The sequence below is a fragment of the Lycorma delicatula genome, chromosome 1, assembly GCF_047948215.1.
Source record: "Lycorma delicatula isolate Av1 chromosome 1, ASM4794821v1, whole genome shotgun sequence".
Taxonomy (NCBI): domain Eukaryota; kingdom Metazoa; phylum Arthropoda; class Insecta; order Hemiptera; family Fulgoridae; genus Lycorma; species Lycorma delicatula.
Window position 1 is genome coordinate 362,406,390 of NC_134455.1, and position 19,331 is coordinate 362,425,720.

Here is a 19,331-nt window from a genome sequence, read left to right on the forward strand (position 1 = left end):
ATTTCTTGATCTGAAGAATCACGTCAATGAATACGTTGTAAATTGGAACCACTAGGTTTAACTAACATCTGACGATACATTTTACCTATATCAATGTTATTATCTTTGCGTGATAACGCAAAGATAATTAACACGACAATTTCCCTTGATTATTTCCAGTAGTGTATGCAATGGTGAACCGGTAAAATTATAGAAAAATATACAGGAACCGGCAGACCGTCAGCTTAGATTTTTTGACGAGCACAAAATTATATATTTATAATCATACTTTTTATTTTATTAGTAATTATATTTTCATATACATAACATTGTATATTCCCTATCTCCGTTGCTTTTTAATCTTTACATGGAACTAGCAGTTAATGATGTTAAAGAACAATTTAGATTCGGAGTAACAGTACAAGGTGAAAAGATAAAGATGCTACGATTTGCTGATGATATAGTAATTCTAGCCGAGAGTAAAAAGGATTTAGAAGAAACAATGAACGGCATAGATGAAGTCCTACGCAAGAACTATCGCATGAAAATAAACAAGAACAAAACCAGTCAAATGACTGAAGACAAAAAAAAAATACATAACATTAATTAATACCATTTCTATCAATAAACAACAAAACAATATATAAATGAAAATCTGAAAATAAATAACAAAAAATAAATGTAGGTTGTTTTATTTAAAAATAGGAACTACAAACAGATCATATTACAAACTAATTGTAAATAATGAAAGTTAGTGAGAAATTTGATGTTGATAATTTCACACAATTGTTTCAATATCGGGTTGTAAATTACTTAAACCTAGTCGAAGAGATGAATTTATTGATAAATGATTTCTTGTTTTGGTTGTAATAAGGGTCCTAGCTGAGAATCCAGCTTCATATAAATATGTGGTTGCAAAGTGAAGTAGCAGTTTATTGATTTTTTTTTTTCGTGGATCTATTTATTCAGAGACCGGTAGCATTATCTTGCGGATCGGTGGTAGAGAAACAATGGTGTAGATGAACACTGTACACCCAAGAGTTAAGTGAAATTTGAAGCCGATATAGCTAACTTTTGCCGATGTAGGTAACTATTAATTAGCGGATTATAAAATCTTAATTTTGTGATAAATTAAAAAAAATTTCTTTACTTTTCATGATAAATTATCCTGAATAATAATAGTAATAATAGGATAAAGTCCTTTAATAATAAATTTTCCTAAGTTAATTGTTTAATTATGAAATCAAGAAATGAATTAAGGTTGCTTTAATTAAATTTTAATTAATATATTCAGTTAATACATATTCTTTTAATAAAATATGAAAAATACACAAAAAGAATTACGTTTCACAGAACAAGACTTTTTACAGTATTTTTTTTTAACTCAAATTTAAAATCGATCATAAATAATAATGAACGGTCTCTAAATTTAACGAATTATTGGTTTATATTAATCTTAATCGTAGAAAATAAAATTTTCTTGTTACTATGATGACTTCCTTTAAATAAAATAATTTGATATGCCTATAAATGCATACATTTAAATTTAAATATTTCTATATTTTTATTAAAGAAATAATAGTACAATGAAGCTGTTGTTAACTTACCCACGACATGTAGGTAAACTGTGTGGACAATAGGAGGATGCGAAGAGACTTGACACTCGTAATGCCCTTCGTCGTGTTCAGTAGCGCCGGTCACATGCAGCTGCCAATCATTCGGTCTTCTGAAAGCACTACTATATCTGCCATCACTGGCATATATCTCTAATCCTACCGACAATAAATCTAGTTTAGTACCTCTCTTCCTCAACCAAGAAACCTGTCAAAAAAAGATTATCACTGCATTATAAATATTGAATAATATCATAACAAACACAAACTGACATATATACGTATATTAAATATATAGATTATATATGCATTTAATGTCAGGTCATTTCATAAAATATAGAACACGTAATCTGCGACTGGCTATAACAAGCTATAAATTTTAGTGTTAATTAACCAACCCTATAGTAAAACACAACAATAGTTCTCATAGATGGATTGATATTCTCAAACCGTGCAATATGATCCAGGAAAATTTAATATGAAACTTTACGTCATCAAACTACTTTGTGATAACTCACATTAGTTAAATAACCCAATTAATTTATTATAAATGAATAAACGTCTTACGCTAATTAGAATATAATAAAATACAGTTCATATAACACGTAAATATCGTCAGTAGTGGATACTACTGACGTTGTGTTTTGCTACACAACGGATAAAAAATGAATTGAAAAAAAAATGATAAAAAACTTCAGTCTGAAGGGTACCAAGAACTTATCATGAATTGTGTAAAAATAGATATAATTAAAACCCCTACTATTAATATAATAAAGACACAAAATTAGTATAAGTTAATACAGTTAATTTAAATACAAATGAGATACATTAACATGACATAACAGATACATGAGATAATATTAATATAAATACGTGAAGCTATTAAATATAAAAAAAATTTGACAACACAATTGTAGGATTTTCTCGTCATGCGAGTTATTTCTGATGCACAGCTTACACCCGTAACTTAATTTAAAAGATTTATCATTTTATTTGAATATAATATTTTTAGTACAGCTGTACGTCAGTGCCATACTAGCACACCTTCTGGTAACGGGGGGTAGTATCGATTCATTATACCCACCTAGCCACTATTTTACAGAATGGGGAGGCTGCGATTAGGAAACCTTTTTTTGAAAATATTATTTTTTAATTGTTAACAAATATGCCTAAGAAAAATAAAATTTTAATAAGGTGGAATCGCGAAATTTTGAGGGTGACGTTGCTGTACAGTCTCACTCGTTGACCTTTTAAGTTGAAAATTTATTAGCATCAATATATATAGAAGTAAGCTGACCAAATTTAGTCAGAATCGGTCCTGTAGTTCTGGAGATATAAGGTCTGAGACACCGAATACACACACGTACATAAGAACATACGGAATATTTCCATCCCGTTTTTTGGGTTCCTATGGTGTTGCCATAGGAATTAGTATCAAGGGGTGCGCCTCCCCGATGTAGATTTAGTTTGACAAGTGAGCGGTTGGGACACATAAGCGGGTGGTGAATAGCACCCTGCTTAATCCGCTCACGGTGATAGGTAGCTCACTAGGAACTTTTAGGAACGAGGTCGCTAAACTGTTTTAGAGGCACATTAGCCGTATCTTGGCACTGACATTTGGTCTATGCTCTAGGGCGACCGAATGGGGTGGTGGAGGGAGAAATGCCAGTTAACCAATGTCTTTTGCTTTCTTCATAGTGAAGTACAGATCAGTATTCTATACGTTATTTTAATAAAATAAAATGTAAAATTTCAACTACCCGTTTACGTTTGTTACGATGTGACTTACCAGATATTACAGTAAAAAAAAGAGTAAGTAAATTGAATACTTTACTGAGAACGTAAAAACTTTGAAATGGAACTTTTTCAGTGTAGGGTATTCAAAAAGTGACGCAAACTTATGAGACAATATATAAAAATAATAGTAGTAGAAAGTGATCTCCATTATGCCATTCACATAACTGAATACGACGTTGCATGCTCTTAAACACATGTTGTAATGTTTGTTGAGGAATTGGAGCGACACATGTAACAGATGCACAAATGCAATATGATAGTAAATCATTTAAATATAAATGTACTATTATTTTACTTTTTTTAACATGTTTCATTAAAACATGTAATATATTTATATTTAACATGAAATAATACCACCAATCTTCAATGCTAGAAGTTATTTCGTAATAAAATAAAAGCAAAAATTTTAAGTATTATATTCTAGATAATTGGCAAAATTAAAGTAAACAGAACTTCATACATGCATTTACATTTTCTAAAAATGAAATAATTTTAATGCATATTACCAAAATTAAAATTAAAAAAAAAATATTATACTCCTTCACCATATTTTACAGCGTTCAAAAAGTGACGCAATCTTATGGGAAAATGAGTAAGTTACAACAGTTGTTGAAAGTAGCCTCCATTATGCGATTCACAAATTAACGGAATACGAGGTTGCATGCTATTAAACAAATGCTGTAACTTTTTTTGAGGAATTGCAGTGACACATCGTTCAATTTCTTTCTGCAATTCGGGAGTGGTGTGAGGATGAGTGTAAACATTTTTAAGGTATCCCACAAGAAAAAAACAGGAGGGGATAAATCAGGAAACTGAGGAAGCTAAAACCTACGAAATCACCATGAAAACACTGATCCCAGAAATTCATAGTGTTGTTGACTGTATGACCCGCAGACATTGTCTAGCTGGATTCACGTGTACTCTAGCCGATCTTCAAGTTAAGTGTTTACAAATTGCTGCACCATCTGTACGTAGCGCTCACTGTTCACTGTGACATGAAAAAATGTCATGAAGATTCGCTTACGTGACACCACACCAATCACCTACTTTTTATCCGTGCAGCTGATGTGGATTTTCTGTAAAACAAATGCGTGAATTCTGTGCTTTCGCATATTCATCAAGGTAGAACCACCTTGTCAGACCAAATCCACATCAAGGTTCTCGGCAGACCAAAACCAGTCATCGAATTCTTCCCCACCTGGCGTTACAAATGACATAAACCACTAACAGAAAGCTACACGTTTTCCAGAATCTGAAGTTAAAAAACTCGAGAAAAACACGAATTCTGTACGGATGCACATTTAAAAACTTGCGGAATGCTGTGTGTGCATTACCAACGGAGAGAACAGGCTGGCTAAATTGTTTCGCACAAACTCTTGGTACTAACAGAATATGCAGCTTGCAGGTCGATCAACTTTTCGGATGTTAGCACTTTCGGTCGGCCACTTTTGGCTACATCTGTCACATTCCCTGTCTCTTGGAACTTGTCGTATAAATTTTTGATGAAGGACTTATTTGATGCATCGACAACATAATTTTTTGTGAAGAAATTCTGGGTCTGACATAACTGGCACATTTAATCTTATGAAAGACAATGAATATTCTCTACTGCATTATGTAACCAATTTTTCCTCAGTTAAACCAGTACCAAAAAAAGGAAACATTCTTCAATAAGATTGCGTCACTTTTTAAACGCTGTGTATTTATACTGTTTAAAGTATTTTTTTAAAACTGCTAAATGTCTATATAGCAAACGATTTTTTTTTCTAAATTCATACTGAAATTTATCTATATTTCTTATGCTTTTTAAACAGTCAAAAAGGATCCATTTTTCATAAGTTTTTGAAATATTTAAGAATGCTACGGCTGATAAAGTAACTAGCTTATAATTATGTAAACTAAAACTCTAAACTTTCTTAAGGAAATAACGAGTCTTAAAGTATAAAGATTTGTTAATTACTTTCGCAAGAGAAATTAAATTATAACAATTACGACTTTAGCAAATAGCAAAATTTTGGTAGAAATTTTAACATGTTCACTTGGTGTTAAGATAATAATTAGTATTATCTTTTATGTTAAGAACACTATAATTTCTATGTTGAGTGGTATTTACCGTTTTTCATTTATTTTTTTAATATGTTGAAAGCTTTAATAAATGAATGAAGCTAAGAAAGGTAATTAACATATAAGAAAAGAATGAAACTAAGAAAAAGTAAACAATACTCAACATAGAAAACATGTTCACTCTTTGAATTTAAAATACAAGTTTTAATTTGCTGAGTATTAACGGAAAACAAAAATGCTGATTATAGGTGAATAGCTGTATTTGAAATACTATTAAAATTTGAAATACTGGAAAAGAATAATTAAATTCCTCTATTACGTGTGTATAGATTGAGATGACGGAAGTCGAGTTCTTTGTTATTTTACGTGAAGTTACGCATAGTATTATCTGTATAAATAATAAATCTGCTTTCATTTTTAATAACTTATCGCTTCGTATTAGATTTATTATTTGAATTAATTATTAAAATATGATTATATAATCTTTGACAACTACGAATAACTTTAGTATTAATTTATTTTAATTTTTAAGTTAAGAGAAAACTATATTTGGATGAAATTGAAAAACTAGACTTTACAACTCTATTGGGATTTTTACGTTTTTTATACTTATGTTTAAACTGTTTCTTTTTTTTGAAGGGCAAGCTAGAAAAAGCCTTCTGAAAATTATCAAGAAAATTGTTGCATTTTTCATCAAAACTAATTTTTTATATTTCTTTTTTTTTACATATGTTTCTGACAAAGATTCTCAAATTTCTAATTAAATCTACAATATTGATCATCTTTTTAAAAGAATAAAATTTATTATGCCTCGTCACAAATTTTTATTAGCAAATGATATTTTTCGCGTAATTTGACAGTTATGATCTGAATAACAGTAATTTGTAAAAAAAAAGATGAAAAATGATCTTTAAGTAAATTTGTAAAAATATCGTCAGTTCAAGTTTTTCAACCCGTGCAGTGCGAGGAAATTAGTTGTAATTTTAGTTGGCTAGGCGATAAAAATATTCAGCCCTACGAACCCAGCCCAACGGATTGGTCTAGTGGTGAACTCGTCTTCGCAAACCAGCTGATTTCGAAGTTGAGAGTTCTTAGGTTCAAATCCTAGTAAAGGCAGTTACTTTTATGCGGATCTGAATACTGGATCGTGAATACCGGTGTTCTTTGATGGTTGGGTTTCATCTAACCACACATCTCAAGAATGGATAACCTGAGGACTGTACAAGACTATATTTCATTTACATTCATACATATCATCCTCATTCATCCTCTGAAGTAATACCTTCTGGGGGTTCCGGAGAGTAAACAGAAAAAGAGTGAGCCCTAATTACCCAGACTGAGTTATTATATATATATTTTTTAAATTATTCACTCAACCTAACACTGTACATTGTAGCATAGTATTTTTTCAAAGCGGATAGGTTTTACATTATTTGTTATTATGGGACTAACAAAAAAACTTTTATTCTGATTTACATGATAATTCATTAAGTAGATCAAGTTAGGAATAACTGAAGGGAACCATGGTAAAACCTTAATCATAGCAGGATACAACAGAACGCAATTGATTATAAAATAAAAAGGAAATGTGATTAAAGTCCATATTATTTATTATTTAAAATATTAAAAAATAAAATAACGATTAGTAAATGAACGAAGATAGAAAAAAATAATGCAGAAATCGTTAATGAAAATTATTTAAGTTATCGCCGAATGGCATCGATGGCACGTAACTCATACATAACCTTGCGGTGGCCCTGAAAAGGGCCGTTTTTTTAGCGTTAGCTCTGAGAAAAGCTGCTGTTTCCGGAAGCTGGTCTCTGGCGAATTCGGGGAGTTGCGGCTCGTCCATTGAAGTCTGACCGGGCTTTCCCGCTGCGGCAGTTAGGTTCCCACTACAGCGTGGCAGTGGTAGCCCCCAGAGCCCCGCAGTGTCGGGTCGGCGTCGGTCGTCTTTCACCGGCGCGGTTCTCCCCGAGAACGCTGGTTCGGCTCTTGTTGCCGAGCCCGCCGAGCTGGAGCTGGAGCGGGAATGTTGCGCCCGCGTCCAGCGACTGCCTCGGCGGGCCGACCAGGCCTGCTGCTCGGGCGGGGATGTTTGCATCCGCCGGGACGTTCCACGTTGAGCCGGCCAGGAAACTTCTTCTGTCTTCTTCCATCTTCTCCTTTTTTTTCTAACTTCTTCTTCAGCTGGTAGTCGACGATGATTTTTCAATTCACTCACGTGCATGCTCTTTTATAAGACCCTGAGAGTGGTGGGGCTGGAGCGCCGCTATGGTGGGAGAAGTGTCCGTTCATCTGCGCGGTGGTAGTTCTGCTTGTATCCGAGCATTCATACACTGTGCGCCCCTCTCACATCGTTGCTACAGTTATCGCCCGCCGATATTAAATGAGGCATATGTGTGGTAACAATGTACATGCAGACAATTCAGGCATTTAAAAAAAAAATGATTTAATTAGTATTACTTTAAAATCCATTGGTATAATATTGTTGTTTCTGTAAAATAAATTCTTATAATTTTATTTTTAATATAAAAGTAGGATGATATTTTAAATGGTTTAAAAAATATAAAACTGTTTCTTATAACCTGAAATAACATGTATTGAGTTGTTTGAAAACGATTCTGTTATCTGGTCAGATAGAGTTTTTTTTGAGACTGACAATTGTTACTTTTTCGCCTAGCGCTGTAGCAGAGCTATAGGTATAGAAGAGAAAGTATGATAATCGATCCAATTTGGGCATATACGGTTTTCAGCGGATCTTTATGTTTTGACAATTAATAAATCCATAAAACCAAACAACCTTGTAGAAATTTTCCGGATGTTCGTATGCACGTAGGTGTGTTTAGTGTTAGGTATCGCACCCTAAATCACCTTATATCTTCTTATAGGTCAATTACTTGACCGATTTTGACAAAACTTGACCTCAGATTACTTCTATATATCGGACATTATGCCATTAAATTTTCAACTTAAAGGTCAACGGGATGAGAATGTAGAACAAGGTCACACACTGATCTCGAGATTTCACCTAATTAAGGTCTTATTTTTCTTAGACACATTTGTTAACAATTAAAACCTAATAATATTTTTTTTTTTAAATTGCAAAATACCACCCTCACCATTGACCATACGTAATTTAATATGGTAACTCTAGAAGCAAGATTTCATGCACATACTACGTTTCATTGTTTATATGTCTTGTAACTTCCACTACTAATTTAGAGTTATTTTCTAATATATCAGTTCCAGCCTTTCTTGCAGGCTTCAAAAGTTTCACGGCCAGCAAGAGCTATATAATGAAGTTGTATATTTACAGTTGTAGAAACTTTGTTGGGGCAGAAGGGAATTAATCGTATCGAACAAACTCTTTGTAACTGAAGAACCTAATTCAAAATAAATGCCAGAAATAATTCAAACGATATTTAATATCACCTATTTTAATATTCACCACTGGTTAATGATCTCTAAGTGTCTGCTAATTACCATTTAAAAATAAATGTAAATGAAACCTATTTGAAGGATTTAAACTCTTTCAAACGAAAATGAAGCCATTCTAAGTTAAAAATTTATTTCACTCTTATCAATTGACCTAAATGTTTCATTCTACCTATCATCCCTGCATTTGCTCATTTGTAATTCAATAACTACCATCCTTGAACCTAATTTTTAAATTTAACTTTCCAGAAAACAGAAGCTGTAGTGAATGCGCCAACTTATTTTATCTCTTTGATTAAAAGATTATTCACATGGTTTGTAACGAGGCAAGTGAAGAACAATACATAATCTCCAACCAGACTGAGTAATTTTGTAGGAGAATAAGCTTACTTACACTTTATTGGAAGATGGGTATCAGAGACAATGTTTTTCTTGGCAAAGATAGTTTATAACTTGTAATGTACTTAAAGACTGGCTACACAATTATGAAAAAATGTATTATCAAAATTTGATCCATTACTAGTATAATGATTATGTTGTATAATATTGGTTACAGATGAATGTAAGATAGGAGTCTGTTGGTGATGCAAAATTCCCTCGTGGCTCACTGTCACTTTTAATGTGACTCTGCTAGTGATAAAAAGTGTTGCTACAACACTTGTGAAGGACACACTCTACATGGTCTGTGTGTACAGAATATTTTAACAAGATTAGAGAAGTAGTTGCTAAGAAAGTGAATTAATGTAATATATTTTTATTCAATAAATATTTAGTTAATCTTTTTTCATCATTATGTTTTTTTTTTTCTGTAATAACTCTCAGATTTCCAGTTTACTTTATATTTACAGACTACTTAACATTTAATTCGTATTATATCTGTTTTTCTTTTTGACTTTTATTGTCTTGTCACTTTTAATAGAATTATTACTGTAATTTTCCAAGAGTGCAGACAACCAAGAAAAACGAATATCGTTTAAATTAAATTTGAATCAACTGATTTGTCATCTTTAGAAATAAAATGTAAATGAGAAATATTAAATTTAAAACCTGGAAAAAACAATCGAATTTCATGTATAAACAGAAAAGATATGCGTTATACAGAATGTCTCACAAAGAAACGGAAATAATTTCAGGATGTATTTTACAAATGAAAATGAAGGGAAAAATTCTATATAAAAAATAAAGATTTTTTTTTTTCAAGTTTAACTTTCCAAAAAAAAGCTAAACTGAAATTCATTGAATTTAAATTAAGGAATAAATTCTATGGCTTCATAATATATTCTATTTGAACAATTGAATAAAAGATATACCAGACTTTTATATTAGTACGTTTTACGAAAACTATTGATCATCACAAAAATTGGAATTGCAAAACAGATTGTTTTAAGTATGACAAAGAAAAAATTCATTAAATTCCCACCAAACAAACAAAATTTAGCAAAAATTCTGTAGAGAATTTAATTTTGAAAAAAATATTCACGTAATCATGAAGAAAAGTTTAAGACTTTTAACTTTTATTAAAGCAAAATAGACGGAAACGTGGAAAAAATATTTTGTATTTTAAACCAAAAAAAAAGAAATTTCAGTAACAAAAATTTTAACAAAGTAAATTATTAAAAATAAATAAATAAATACCTATTACTTACCACCAACTTAAAATTAAAGTAATTGTTTATAATGCCCAATTTTCTTAGTATATTTTTATTCTCAATTTAAAATTCGTTAACTGCTTCTTCTGTATAAAACTTCTTATAAAAATGATTTTTATAATCGAGATTTGAGCCCAGGACATTCTAGATAAAAGGCTGAGTTTCCAGCCACAAAGATCAACAACGTGATCTAAATGAATTATCCGTATTATTATTTTTTTTTTCGTTGTGGTCTCTTTGGACCGCGTTGAATTTTTCGCACAACAGATATCTTCAGTCTGTTTTCCCAGTACAATTTCATTTCGTCTCGTTTAACTCGTTTTTGTTATTCAATCCACTGGTATCGGTATTCCATGTATCCCGTCTTCTCGTAAGATATCTGTAGTCCTGTCCTTATGGCTATAAGTTACTTTCGTCTAGTAACTATCTATTTTCTAGCCTCTTCAACATTTTTTTTAATTATTGCTATATCATCTGCAAAGGCCAAACAATCCACTTTTATTTGGTTTTTACCAGCTCCTAGTCGTATTTCTTTTAATCCGTTTTCCTCTTTCTTCTTCCGCCATTCCCTTGTTATTTTCTCGAGGATTAGATTAAACAATATTGGCGACAGCCCATCTCCCTGCCTCAATCCCGTTTTAACTTCAAAGGGCCCTGATATTTCTCCCATAAATTTTATTTTGGACTGCGTATTTGTCAATATTTGTCCTATTAACGTTTGCGTCTTCCTGTCTACTCCGAATTCCTTGAGCGTTTCCATCATTGACTGTCTGTCTATCGAATCGTATGCCTTCTTGAAATCTACAAATGTTACTACGGTGTTAATACCTCTCAATGCTCTTAATCTTAATATATTTTTTAAATTGAAGATTTGTTCCACGCACCATCTTCCTCTTCTGAACCCTCCTTGATATTCTCCTATTTCATTGTCGACTTGTTCTTCGAGTCGAGACCTTCAAATTTATATAACCGGTATTTTATAAGCTACAGGAAGCAGGGAAATTCCTCTGTAGTTGTTTGTGTTGGATCTATCACCTTTCTTGTGCAGTGGGTGTATCAGCGCCTTCTTCCATTCATCTGTTAGTGTTTCTGTTATCCAGATTTCTTCAACCTTTTTTTGAATTTTGTCAGCCATAATCTGTCCTTCATGCTTTATCATTTCGGACATTATTCCATTTTCTCCTGGTGCTTTGTTGTTCTTTAATCTCTTTATCAGTGTAACCATTTCTTTCAGTGATGGTGGTTTGGAATCATCTTTTTTCTTCTCGCCATCCTTTAGGAATTGCAGTCTTTCTTTTAGTTCATCAGAGTTTAATAATTTTTCAAAGTATCTCGCCAATATTTGGCAGTTCTGTTTATTATTTAGTGCAAGTTTGCCATTTTCATCTCTGAAGCAGAGTCCTGATGGTTGATATCCCCTCAGCTGGTCCTTGAAGATCCTGTAGAAGTCTCTCGTGTTATGTTGTTTGAAGTCGCCGTCAATACTTTCCAGAATCTCTTTATTCTGATTTTTCTTGACTCTTCTAATAATCTTGGTGGTATTCTTCCACTGGTTCCTACAATTAGTCCATTTTTCTATAGTCCTATCTGCCAGCCATAATTTCCATAACTTTGCACGTTCATTCACTGCTCGATCACATTCATTATTCCACCATCTTGCCTAGGTTTTCTATCAGGTTCTGCTAGTTCTTCTGCTGCCTTGGTCATGGCTTCTTCTATTTCGTTCCAGTTAATTCCCATTTTTGAACTTTTCAGCTTTTCTTGGTATTTTTCAACTTTCAATCCTAATTTGTCCATGTCTAACCTTGGCTTTCTGGGAGGGCGAGCAGTAGGTTTATTAGGTTGAAACTTCACTTTTATTTCCGTAAGGTAATGGTCTGAATCTATGTTAATCCCTCTCTTTACCTTGACGTTTAAGATTTATTTCTTGTTTCTTGCAGTTATCGCTACATGGTCCAGTTGAAATTCACCTAATTCCGGGTTGGGTGATGTCCATGTCTTCTTTTTCCGCGGTAAGGCTTTAAATTTGATTGACATTAACCTAAGATTGAATAATTTGCAGAAAGCTATCAGTTTTTCGCCATTCTTGTTCGTCCTTTGATGTGCTGGAGAGCCTCCTACCAGTCCCCTGAATTTTCGTTCTTTTCCTATTTGAGCATTAAAGTCGCCTACTAAAATCTTTACATGGTGCTGAGGGATGTTCGTAGAAGTTTCTTCTAACAGGCTCCAGAATTGTTCGACCTTATCGGGATTTTTTCTGTGGTCTCTATTTATTGGTGCATGTCCGTTTATTATTGTATAGGCTTTGTTGCCTGACTTGAAAGACATCGTTGAAATTCTTTCTGATGGTGAAGACAAATCGATGATCGATTCGATGATGTTTCTCTTCACTATAAACACTGTTCCTAAGATGTAGGCTCCTGCGTTGATTTTGATCGCTGGTTTGCCTTTAAACATTCTGTAGTTTCCGGTGTCCATCAGCAATTCATCCCTGAACCTTGTCTCTTGTAGAGCCAGTATATTTATTTTTTGCTCGTCTAGAGTGTCCGTTAGTTGTTTTAGTTTCCCTGTCTGCATCAGAGTGTTGATATTTAAAGTCCCTAAAAGATGTTTCTTCTTGGTTTTTAGTCTTATTTGTTGTATTGTTTGTGTAGTCGTCAGTAACGTAGTTCCGACAATTCCGAGCATGAGGTTCCGGGGTCTCCAGAATCCGATGGCCCAGTGACACTGCCAACGGCAGTGGAGGATTCCTGTTCCCAGTTACCTCCTGGAGTAGTTACGTTTTGTATAGACATTGCCATCACACATTTTAGTTTAAGGTATGGTGGAGTGACAGGGGTTTCCCCTGTCACTCATTGTTAGAACTAAGGTTGTAAGCCCTAGAGCATTCTTCTGCTTTAGTTCAGAGAGATCATTAACACTCTCCTATCCAGGGGCACCACGTGGATGCTCGAACGTCAAGTTGTTCCCTTAGTGAAATGCGTAAACATGTCGGGACCTTTCCGTTCTGGAGGATTGACGCCATTATCCGTATTTATAAACAAATTATTAATGTTTTTTTGTTGCTGGAAATTTCAGTCTAGCATGTGGTTACATAAGGTGTGATATGCTCGATGTTCTATTTAAATACTTTGAATTTTCTACATTTTTCTGCTTTGAAATTAGTCTCCTTTATAAATACTTCCTTTGTATGTTTACTTTATATATTTTTCGGAGTATTTGTGTCGTTTTTACTACCATAAAAATATGTTGTAAGTGTCTACAAAACTGATACTTTCATGCAATTCATTACTTTTGTATGGATGTAACTTTTTAACTTTTTATGATTATTCTTTGTTACTGTTAATTAGTTCCTTACTTCCTACTTCCTACTTCCTACTGAAATGGGGTTAATTTTTAATGAATATTATACAGAGTGTTCCGCGAAGTATTAGTTAAACTTCAGGAACTGATTCAGGACACCAAAATTAGCAAAAACGTTCATATCGACATAAATACTACTTTGCTTTGTTTTCCTTTTTGACGCCAATTTGTGATTTTAAACAAAATTGTTATTTCTCAAGACCGGGTAAACCTACTTTCATTAAATACGCTCTGGAACCCTCCGTATACTGAATTATATAAATGGTTAAATTTTCACAATATATTATATTTCCGCTTGAATTATAATTAATGAATTGAGTGCTATTTTCTGTCATTCCTATTACTGTCACTCTAAAATATTCGTAAACACGCGTTTCGGAATACCTCCATTCTCAAATCTACTGTTAATGTTAGAGTGACGATGTTAGGAATGGCATAAAATAACACTAAAATCAGTATATAAATGGTTATTATTCTTATTTAATAAATAATATATGAATAAATAATTCATCTTATTTAATTTGCATATCTCAGTAACGGAGAGGTAGCGTCTCGACCTTTCATCCTGAGATCTTGGGTTCGAATCCCCCGATCTGGCATGGCATTTTTCATACGCTAAAAAAATTCCATTTCCATATCCCTCACATAAGCTTCAAGCTTATTTGGTGATATCATCAAACAAAAATATATATATATATTTTTTTTTTTTTAAATATTAAATATATATGTATTTATATGTAAAGAATACAGAACAATTAGTTTAACTAGTCATGCATCAAAAATCTTAACTAGAATTCTATACAGAAGAATTGAGAGGAGAGTGGAAGAAGTGTTAGGAGAAGACCAATTTGGTTTCAGGAAAAGTATAGGGACAAGAGAAGCAATTTTAGGCCTCAGAATAATAGTAGAAGGAAGATTAAAGAAAAACAAACCAACATACTTGGCGTTTATAGGCCTAGAAAAGGCATTCGATAACATAGACTGGAATAAAATGTTCAGCATTTAAAAAAAATTAGGGTTCAAATACAGAGATAGTAGAACAATTTTTAACATGTAAAGGAACCAAACAGCAACAGTAAAAATTGAAGAACATAAGAAAAAAGCCGTAATAAGAAAGGGAGTCCGACAAGGATGTTCCCTATCTCCGTTACTTTTTAATCCTTACATGGAACTAGCAGTAATGAACAATTTAGATTCGGATTAACAATACAAGGTGAAAAGATAAAGATGCTACGATTTGCTGATGATATACTAATTCTAGCCGAGAGTAAAAAGGATTTAGAAGAAACAATGAACGGCATATATGAAGTCCTACGCAAGAACTATCGCATGAAAATAAAGAAGAACAAAACAAAAGTAATGAAATATAGTAGAAATAACAAAGATGGACCACTGAATGTGAAAATAGGAGGAGAAAAGATTACGGAGGTAGAAGAATTTTGTCATTTGGGAAGTAGAATTACTAAAGATGGACAAATCAGGAGCGATATAAAATGCCGAATAGCACAAGCGAAACGAGCCTTCAGTAAGAAATATAATTTGTTTACATCAAAAATTAATTTAAATGTCAGGAAAAGATTTTTGAAAGTGTATGTTTGGAGTGTCGCTTTATATGGAAGAGAAACTTGGACGATCGGAGTATCTGAGAAGAAAAGATTAAAAGCTTTTGAAATGCGGTGCTATAGGATAATGTTAAAAATCAGATGGGTGGATAAAGTGACAAATGAAGAGGTATTGCGGCAAATAGATGAAGAAAGAAGCATTTGGAAAAATATAGTTAAAAGAAGAGACAGACTTATAGCCACATACTAAGGCATACTGGAATAGTCGCTTTAATATTGGCAGGATAGGTAGAAGGAAAAAATTGTGTAGGCAGGCCACGTTTGGAATACGTAAAACAAATTGTTAGGGATGTAGGATGTAGAGGGTATACTGAAATGAAACGACTAGCACTAGATAGGGAATCTTGGAGAGCTGCATCAAACCAGTCAAATGACTGAAGACAAAAAAAAAAAATATATTTATATTGTAACACTTTTATCTACGTTGCTCATTGAGATGTCCACAAACCTCCTCTCTCTTTTCTTCTCCCTCTATTTAGTAGCATATTTTATCACTTATTATTTTTATTTTAGTTTATTATGTGTACTTTATTTAAAGTTGGTGTGATAAAATTTAATTTATTTATCAATAATTACTTGTTCTATTATGTCATTTATAATCATATAATTTATATAATTCAATTAAAGATAAATTATTGTAATAGAAGAAATTGAATGAGTAGATAAATACTCTTTTTTATTAAAATTACGTATAAAAAATGAGTTTAAAGAACTCTGTTTCATGTAAACAGACAGTCGCTTATGAAAAAACAAACAAATGGAAGCTCTGACATAAATGTATGTGTAGCAATTACTTACAGATGTGAATATATTTACCTTATCTAAGATAAAAGGTTTTTAAGAGGTTTACGTCTGATTATATCTAACTAAAAAATTATCAACCTGCTGCACTTGATTACTTTAACAAATTTTTAAGTGAGGTGAAAACTTAAATCAAAAAATGAAATGTATGTGAAGTAACATATATTATTTATTTCTATTATTATTTTATAAATAATTCTATTTGGATATTTAAAGCAAACAAATATTAAAAAAAATAAATAAAAATAAAGAAGATCTTTGTTGAATAGATGAAGTAATAAATGAGGAGTGGTTTCTGACAAGAGCCGCTGAAGAAGGAAAAAAAGACAAATTGTTGCTGGAATAAAACAAACGGGAGAAAAGAATAAAACAACATAGGCTGTTCTTTCTTTCGCTAAATGAAAAAAGTAGTCTTGTAGAAATATATTTACAAAGGAAAAAGAAAAAGTAATAAAAAACTTATATGAAACACTAAATACAAAAATTAATTTTACAAAAAGCAAATTATGAAGACAGTATTTTTAATCTCAATAATTATTTGTTGTATTGACAGATTTCACATAACGATTTGCTTTTTGCTGGAAAATGAAAATATGGGTTTCATGAATTCCGTGTTTAATTTAATAATACAGCATTAAATACTCGTTCTTTAAAGTTTTATACTTAAAATAACTTGTTTTACGGTGATTAAACAGCTTTTATATTTACGTGCTTTTCTGAATTTCAATTGTTTTTCCTTTTTCTTTTGGTTTTACATTGCGAAAACAATGCATGTATATAAATTTAAAAGTTTACACACACACACACACACACACACACACACACACACACACACACACACAACAATATTTGACACTAGTTTAGATAAAACGAATAATTAATTGAATTTTACTGAAATAAAAATTTAACTAAAATTCAATGATTATTTTAATAAGTGTTTTAAAATTACATTATATATTATTGTTGGAAAATGGGCAAAATATATTTAATTTCTTTATTACTTCCTTGTCGGAAGTAAAGAAAATATTGTAAACACGAAAAACTTCGGTTTTATATTTCAAAGAAAATATCCTTTTTGAACATCGCTGAATCCATTTTGACTAGTTTCGGCATGACGTCTGTACGTACGCATGTATCTCACATAAATAAAAAACGATTAGCCGTAGGTTGTTGAAAATTTGAATTTAGGACTGTTGTAATATCTAGTTGTTCACCTCTCCTTTTGATTGCAATCGACTGAAGTGTCCAAATAAGCCCAAGATCCAAAAAGATTTTGGACTTTTGCTTAACTGTTTTAATAAGCTCTCATTGAGAGCTTTTCAATAATATATCATAAGTGGTACTTATTTTCATTGGTTCCAGAGTTATAGCTAAATAAAATTTTAATTAATGAAATATTTTGATCTTACAAGGGGAAGGCACATCGGTTCGAATCAGACCTCATTTCCTTTTTTTAACTTTTTTTTTAAATTTAAATATATTGATAATTAATAACCTCTGATTGTAAAAAAATTTTTACATCAAGTAATAAAAATTCATTCAATACCAATATATATATGAAAAAAAAATCAGAAGTTAATGAAATAAAATTTTACACAAAAGGGAAAATTGCCTTCCCCTTGTAAGGGGAATACTTCATTGTACGAAGTTCAAGTAAGTATTAATCACGAAGATAATTCCTTGTACGAAGTACAAAGAAGTATTGTAATTACGAAGTACGAGGAAGTAAAAAAGAAGTATACTAAATACAAAAATTACGTTATACTATTGTAAGTTTTTATCATCTGCTATTAGTTGTTTTGAAAGCAATCTGTGGTGTCTTCATTAATATTTTTATGAATTTCCTTTTGTATTTGATTAAAATCAATTAAATTTAGTTAATTCAAAAAGACCCCTTAGCGAAAACATAATTTATATACGAGGGACAGTAAAAACAGGACTTTAGTCATCGTGGCTTGCGTAAGAAAAACAGTGAAATTTTGAGGATGGATATTATTGTTGGAAATGTGGAAAGGGTATGGAGGCTCAATTAAGTTGCTCAAAATATTATTGTAAATTTTCTCACGAATGAGCGATACAAACTCTCCAAAATTTTGATTAGACTGCTTGTGAAGTTTGGGGATATGACGTTACGTACAGAATTTTATGACAGGACCAAAAAAATTACCAAGTGGGAGGGAAGCTCTAGAAAAAATGTTCTAGAAAAATCACGGTAAATGTTCTATGACAAGCGTGACGGATGACTACGTTTGATCGATCATTATATTCACTGAAGTTCATCAGCACCTTACGTTTAATAAAATGCTTCTGAAGCAGGAATCAAACTTGAACGTGCTCACTTCATTTTCATGAAGCACTTTGGGTTCCTCAAAGTCTACGCGAGTGGGTTCTAAGAGTTTAATAAAAAATTAGAAACAGCAACGTCAGGGAATTTTTCAAATTCTTCTAAATCGATATCGTCGAGAGGTAAATAAGTTTTTGCATCTAACAGTCAGATGTGATGAAATATGGATCTTGTACTACACTTCCAAGTATGGACATGGCATATGTGTGGAAAGTCGTGCCCGGTAGAAAGTTTCTGTGAGTTGGGAAAGTCCTTTCAACCGTCTATTGGGAATAGAAAGGAGAACTGGAGCAGATTTTCTTCTTAAACGTCACACTGTGAATGATGAGTAATACTGTCAGTTCTTGGAGAATTTGAAAGCAGCCTACAAGAACAAAAGGCTACAGGACTAGAGGCGTGGTTCTCCTTCATGACACTCAGCCTCTCATATCATAAGGTTAGCACGCAGGATAAACTAGATATTTACTGGAAAATCTTAGAACAACCTCTGCACAGTCTAGGTTTAACACTTTGTAATTCCTTTTGGTTTTGATCATTGAAGGAGGCAGTGGAAGGATATCGAATTCAGAATATCTACAAGCTTGGTAGTTTTTTTTTTATTAATAACCTCGAGACCACTGGTATTGCTTCAGAGGATGAGATGAATGATTTGAAGCATGTG

The 19,331-nt window shown here is 32.2% G+C and overlaps 1 protein-coding gene across 1 annotated transcript in view; it reads right to left on the bottom strand.

Annotated features, from left to right (window-relative positions):
• The window catches only part of LOC142317936 (zwei Ig domain protein zig-8-like), a 551,031-nt gene that overhangs the window by 425,470 nt on the left and 106,230 nt on the right, over nt 1–19,331 (bottom strand). Inside the window, exon 2 of the mRNA XM_075354472.1 lies at nt 1,591–1,800. Within this exon, the coding sequence (XP_075210587.1) occupies nt 1,591–1,800 (210 nt within the window). The remainder of the gene's footprint in view (nt 1–1,590; nt 1,801–19,331) is intronic.